The 6,862-nt window shown below is 42.6% G+C and overlaps 1 protein-coding gene across 1 annotated transcript; it reads right to left on the bottom strand.

The window, feature by feature from the left end:
- Window positions 1–1,989: 1,989 nt before the first annotated feature.
- Window positions 1,990–2,316, bottom strand: LOC134221799 (histone H2B-like). Its single transcript, XM_062700980.1, has one exon. The coding sequence runs from the start codon at window positions 2,314–2,316 to the stop codon at window positions 1,990–1,992; it is 327 nt and encodes a 108-aa protein (XP_062556964.1).
- Between the last annotated feature and the right edge of the window lie 4,546 nt (window positions 2,317–6,862).

Here is a 6,862-nt window from a genome sequence, read left to right as displayed (position 1 = left end):
ATTCATCTTCGCCCCGCTTAAGCGTCGTGAGATATCGTAGAGGAGGCGAATGTACCCGGTTGCGGCGGCTCTCTCTCCTTCGTCGGCCAGAGAGTCTGCCCACGCTCGCTTGTCCCGTCGACATGAGCGTTTTACTTCCTTCTCAAGAGCCGCGTATCGTTGACGGGCTAAGACTTTGGCTCCTCTGGTTTTCGATCGCTCTATCGCGGCTTTGGCTTCTCTTCGCTCCTCTATCTTCCTCCAGGTCTCATCGGTGATCCATTGTTTTCTCTGGGTGCGTAGTTCGCCCAGATTGTTCTCGCTGGTGGCGATGAAGGCATTCTTGATGACAAGCCATTGGTCTTCTACGCTGCCACCTTCCGGAATATCTACAGCACCGGATATCACCCTTCGCAATTCTATCTACGACGGCATTGAGTTGGCTGTAGAAGGCAGCATCGGTTGGCGCATAACATTGGATTATCCTTTCACTTATAGGTTCCTACTTCATAAGCGCAAATTGTGTCTGGGCGCTTAGTAGGAAGCCAACTCCGCGATGCCGGGGAGCATGTTCACCTCGTAAACCAGAGTATATCAGAACTTGTCCCAACGGCATTCTGTGTTCTCGAAAGTTTGACCAACGGACTTCACTCCTTCCCAGGATCTCAAGCTTCATGCGGCGTGCCTCATTGGCAAGTTGTGCCAATCTACCCTGTTGCGCTAGGGTTAAAACGTTCCATGTTCCTATTCGTGTCCGTTGTTTCGTGCTAAGAGTCGTTGCCGTAAAATCAGTCCGTATTCTTTCATAATCGGATTCTCGAACCAATTGATATTTCGGGAACAGTAGGTTATTGGCCCAAGGTTGCCTATCCACCGGGATGGGGCTGCCATCTTAGGTGTAGCTTCCAGGGAATAGCATTTCATACTCAGCCGCTGGATGCCAGAACAGACGCTGTTGGAGCCGCACCTCCTTGGTGTACAGATGCTTGATCAGTCGGGTCATATTGTTTAAAGTCCCACCAAACACCGCGACTAGGCTAGGCTGAACGGCACACGACACATGCAGCTTTTTATAAAAGTTCAACAGAGCCCACTGTCGAATCCCACCACATCCTAGGCAGACCCCACAGGTGTGTCCTCTCAATCTAGCTGATGTCAGAAGGACAACAGTGCCCATTGTCCAGGCTACACTACACATAACAAGCAGTGCGATTATTAATTGCTCCGATAGGATTGTTCTGGATTTTCGGGCACCGAGCGGCTACTTTACAGTAAAGTGGTGGCTCCTCATATGAGCTGAGAACCGTCTTTGCAATTCTGGTTAGGATACACCAATGCATTGGATGGCGGCCAAGCAATACATGTATGTGCAAGCTTGAGATCGTTTTGCGGGTTTCCGGTAGCGAGTATAAAGCAGAACTACCAAAGCAGATAAAAATCAAACAAGACTGAAGGGCGCAAGCACCAACAAAACCATTATACATATATTTTGGACAGTTATTTGGGGTCCCTCTTTCGTCCGACCGTTATCCGAGTGACGCAATTCTGCCTTCGCCAGCAGGTATGTTTTTGACGTAGAATTACGTCAGGAACGTAATTTTACATTAAAAAACTGCAGATTCAAATTAAGGACCGTCACGAACAATGGTCTGGTAGTATGTGCTAATATCTCAGCCGTCTTTCAATCGATTTAGAAGATTGTGATATCAATCATCAATGATATCAATCGGAGAAATCTTTAAAATTTTACCCAACTAATGGGTTAAAAGTGTCAATCTAATGAAAAATTTATTTTCGCCAAGCACTGTTAAAAATCGGTAAACCAACCAATCCCGTACGTGCATCGCAAGCACAGACATCAAAATCGTGCAACTTACGGGCTGGCCTCTAATCCTCAGCTAATTCAAGATTTCACGAAGAGCAGACACGAGGGTCGCACATTATTGTCAAAACGATGACGCCAGTAGCAGCAGTCCCAGTAGATAGCGAATCGTGGGTTACCGTTCTCGTTCACTTGGAGGTAGTGTGCTTGGTGGCGACTTTGGTTCCCTCCGAGATAGCGCTCTTGGAAAGCTCACCCTTTAGCAGGAGGCGGATGGCAGTCTTGTCGTTTCCGAAGCTGTTAATGATGCTCATTACCTTTTGACGAGACGCCAGTGCAGTGTCCAGGTGGACTTGCTTCAACACCTTGTAAATGTAGATGGCTAGTCTTTTCTTTTTTCGTGGATTCCGTAAGTTGCTCTTCGCCCATTGCGCTGTTTTTCTTAGCTTCATTGCCTTGCCAGTATCTGATAACAATGGAGATTGAGGTCCCACCCTTTCGGCGGCCGGTGCCATTGGCGTCGGCTCGTTGGCTGCGCCTTTCGTTCGTTAGATATCAGTGCTGCCGTGCAAAACCAGAATCAAGGTATTTTCTTGTGTGCAAGTGCAAATCATAATCCATAATCGCTTGGTGTCGTTAGCAGCGCAAGCACTCGTCGGAGGGAAGTGTTGTAAAAATGTATTCGCATTTTATTCATCGAGTGGCTGACACTGGCGTCAGTAGCATTCAAGTGAAATTTTCTCTAGATTCTGATTTTGGATTTGTTGCTGTTAGGGGAACGGTTCGGCACTTCATCCCATAGCTCCTATATCAATGGTTTGTTTCTTATTTTTGTGATTTTTTCAGCAGTAAGCACGCGTGTGAGCAAAAAGAAGCGACGAGATTGGTGCCGCATTTCTTTGTTTTGCGATAAGATTAATATATGTTCAGTGAGATGGAAAATGGAACAGTTCCCCTTTATGTATATTAGAAAATTGCCGTCGAGAGCAGAATCAAAAGCGCTCAAAAATATTTTCACATGGATGGCGTCCATGACCTTAAATTTCAACAGCAAATCATCGGGTGGTTAGCGTTGGCATCAATTGCATTGAAGTGCTATTTTTTCGCGATATTCACAGTTTGGTCTTGCTTTTTATAATTATGGAAAGAGGTGAGCCAGCCTAGAGCGGGCTTGGTAGTCATATGGCTACTGCTTCTGCCTCATACGCAGGAGGTCGTGGGTTCATTCCCAGGTCCGTTCCATTCTCCTACTTTATATCTTTCTCTGTATTTCTCATGTTCTAGCAATCGCTAGAACTGGAAATGGACTTCCATACCGTTTCCATTACTATTCCTATACCTTCAACTTGAGTATTCTAACAGTAATCTGCTAGAATTGGAAATGAACTATAGAGCTCGTTTCATACATCCAATTAGAAATTCCATCAGTTACCTTCTCCTATCTATCACATTGGCAGCTCGTTAACCAAGACGGACCTCTGCCTCTCCAACCTAACCCAGAAATTCCAACAAATTCCGCATGAACTCGTGGCAAGTGCAGAGGTATCTTCGGCTTGCAGTGGGCGAGTGATTGCATCATCATTTCCTCCCCCTTCCCTACATTGACTTGCATTCTGACGTGGCAGGCGCCAGTATGACCTAACAAATGAGATCACCAGTACTTGTACATTGAAGATGTGTGCTAGTCCCAAGCAAACATCTGTTGGTTCCCTGTGCAAGAACAGCTGATCTGGTCATAATGGAGTAGCAACTACGAGCAGTCAATCAAGCTCAAGCTCAAGCTTATGGAAAGAGGTGAGCCAGCCTAGTGCTGAAAGCCTCTGAAATAAAGACAATAATAATAATAATTATTATTATGGTAAATTTTCATTATTGGAAATAAATCACCATTAAATACAAAAGAAAATTTTAGAAATTTTCTCCAATTTACAAAACACGACCGCAGGTAATTCATGAGTTTATAAAAAATATTTTCATTTTCTTATAATAATTGATAGACATTCAAAATCAAACAGTTAACACTTTCGATTGCGTACATACAATTGGTAGTAGTGTCTCAGATACAATCTTCACACTTAAATTTTTTCACCGATCTCGGCTGTGCGATTCTCGGTTTAAGTTCGTTTGCTGAAATATCAGCTGAATGGACGTATGATTACGGCGGCTTCTTCGGGTGCTGCGGTAAACAAATTACTTTTTTAGCTGTGATATCAGCAGAAAGTCAGTAACCGAACGCTCGGCTGTGCAGATTTCGGCAAAAGAATCAAAAAATGCCGAGCTGAACTGAGTGTGTTCTACTTTTTTCCACAGGCGGAAACACAAACGTTCAAATCAAAACGGTGTCGGTCTCTCATCTCGAATTGGGTTTCTGTTATTCATTGCAGGGATGGACTGCTCGGAGCGTATTTAAGGACAATTCTCATGGAATCCAAAACTTAATGCATTCGCGGTTTCAAGAGCACCCCCTTCAAAACGGGAGCCACGCACAATTGCCATTTTTATTATTCTAGCTTTGCTGCGTCGCAGCATGCGTGTAATGATAAAAATGGTAGTTGTGCGTGGCTCTCTTTTTAAAGAGGGTGTCATTAAAAACGTGAGTGCATTTAGTTTTGGATTCGGTAAGTATTGTCCTTACGTTGGCCGTTGCTTTCTCATGAACTTAAACTGAACGGAATAATGTTTTTAATATTTTACTGCAGAGTGTATTATTTATATAGAGTTGCGCAAAGAGTGAAGCTTAATCTACATTTTAACTGTCGAACCGGGGCAAAATTAGCAAAGCAAAGTAAACAAATGCTTGTTGGTAAGGCGCCTAAAGGTCCCTACGCAATGTAGCGGAACGGCGACGGAAACTAAAAAAAATGACAGATAGCCCATACATCTTCTGGCAAATCAAACCGCTTCCGTTGCCTTTCCGTTAAATTACGTTTGTGGATTAATGATTATTATGTCGAATTAACGCAAGAGCAAAACGATAATTAATTAGATTTATTTAAGAAACAACTTTAAAACACTTCAATAGGCTCCCCAATAAAGTAGCATATAGGGTATAAAGGGTATTCAGGAGCATTTTCCATTCAGAACAACTTCTAAAGGCTACTCGATAGAATTTTCTACAGAAATTCAGAAGAACTTTCGAAGGAATTTTGGAAGAATTTTCCATGGACGTTTTTAAATCACTCGTCGGAGCGCCGAATGCTGAGATATGGTTCTGTTTTCTCTTCTATCCATGAAAGATATCTCTTTTATTCATTGAAATTCCACTTTATTATTTGCTTCCATTTGGCTGCCATCTCCTGTAGAACAGCACCAACGTGACGATGATGTGTTGTTTTCGAATAAGCTGTACACCAAAAAGTGAAGTCGAATTATCTACCACGAATATCGCACAAAATACGCTGGCTGCTATTGTTGCCCAATACTTCGGAGCTGCAGCTGCAATCTGAAGTCGCGAATAAGCTGAAAAATTGTGTCGCCTCCTTCGTGTTTAATCTTGGGTTGGAACTGTTATAGAATGCAATTTGGAGTGCGATATACGCTGCAAAATGTTATCACCGAGCGCAAGATATTTGTCTTCGTGGCGAATTGTGAAGCAGCAGAGCATGAACGGAAGCGGGTTCTTTAGTTAGAAATATGCGTCACACGCAGGGAGCTGATACGTTTGCCAAATTCGGTACATTATCAGTCAGCAATGATTTATCTGCAGTGGTTGATTGTCTACTTATCACAGCAATTAGCATGGTGCTGGCTTCTTCAGGCAAACATTTATTTGTGCTGAGTGGCATCTGAAAATATAAATGTCGCATACCACACTGAACTAGTATTGGATAGACGACTGACGCCAGCCCCCTGATCTCAAGAGCAGATTATGGAATGCTGGAAACGAACAAAATGTCAAGCAGATTGTCTTATTGCTTCTACGAAATTTGTCTTACGATTGCCAGGTTCAATTTTCTGCGAACTACTCTGCCGTCACTACTGTCCACAATGATGCTGCTGCCCAACTGGTGATAGAAACGTTTTTCTTCAATTTGTATTTGAAGCTACACTTAGGAATCAAATTGTGTCCAAAACAATATTCCCATCTAATATTATATATTTATACAACATTTATAGAATATTCTTACTTTATGATTTTTGCAGAATTTCTCATGGGAGTTTTTGACCCCCTCCCCCATGTAACAAAAAGTTACATTGTAATACCCCCTCTCTCCACCATATAATGCGTAACTGTGAGAATTAAAAAAAAAAATCTTTTTGAAGCAAGGTATGGCAACGGATATGGGTATTAGAGATGGGCAAAATGGATCACTTCGTTGAACGGATCAGATCTGGGTCGTTCAGTCTAATGATCCGGATCTTTCATACGGATCGGATCGTTGGAACAGTATGTACGTAAGAAGAATGGATAATGGTGAAACGGTCGTTATTCAGGACTATGCGTTTGACCCGTGCATACAAAAATTTCACTACTCTCTCGCACATAAGCATAAATTACATGTATAAAGAACCTACGATAAAATTTTCATTTTGACATTTTCCTACAAATGGTCAGATAATTTGCCGATCTGGTGAACCGGATCTTTCAAAAAGTGAGCTACGGATCATTCACTCATAACAATGATTCGGATCATTTGAACGGTTCCGGATCTGAGCGCCCATCTCTAATGGGTATACATAGGACAACAACAGGTAAAAACAAACTCTACGAAGACTAACGTGAGACAATTATGCGTACAAGAACAGTGAATAGGTTAGGTGGATTTGGATTTATCGTCTTGATAAAGCCATGTCAGCAATTGTTTATTTAAATGTCTGAAGCTTTTAAAATAAATTTGAATTCGCGTTATGCATAAAATTTAGAAGCACCCACCCCCTCCCCTACCTTTTTTTTGTAACAAAGTGTAACGCAAGATGCACTTCCCCCTCGTCTCAAACGCGTTACGTGATTTGTAAACAGACCCTGAGGAATTTGGAGTAATTTATCCTCCGAGTACAAAGCGGGTAAAAGTGACAGATATAAAAGCAAACAAATCTGCTAAAGGTATAATAGCGCGCCCC

Source organism: Armigeres subalbatus, chromosome 3 (genome assembly GCF_024139115.2).
Source record: "Armigeres subalbatus isolate Guangzhou_Male chromosome 3, GZ_Asu_2, whole genome shotgun sequence".
In the NCBI taxonomy this organism is placed as follows: domain Eukaryota; kingdom Metazoa; phylum Arthropoda; class Insecta; order Diptera; family Culicidae; genus Armigeres; species Armigeres subalbatus.
This window is presented reverse-complemented; position numbering and strand designations above follow the sequence as displayed.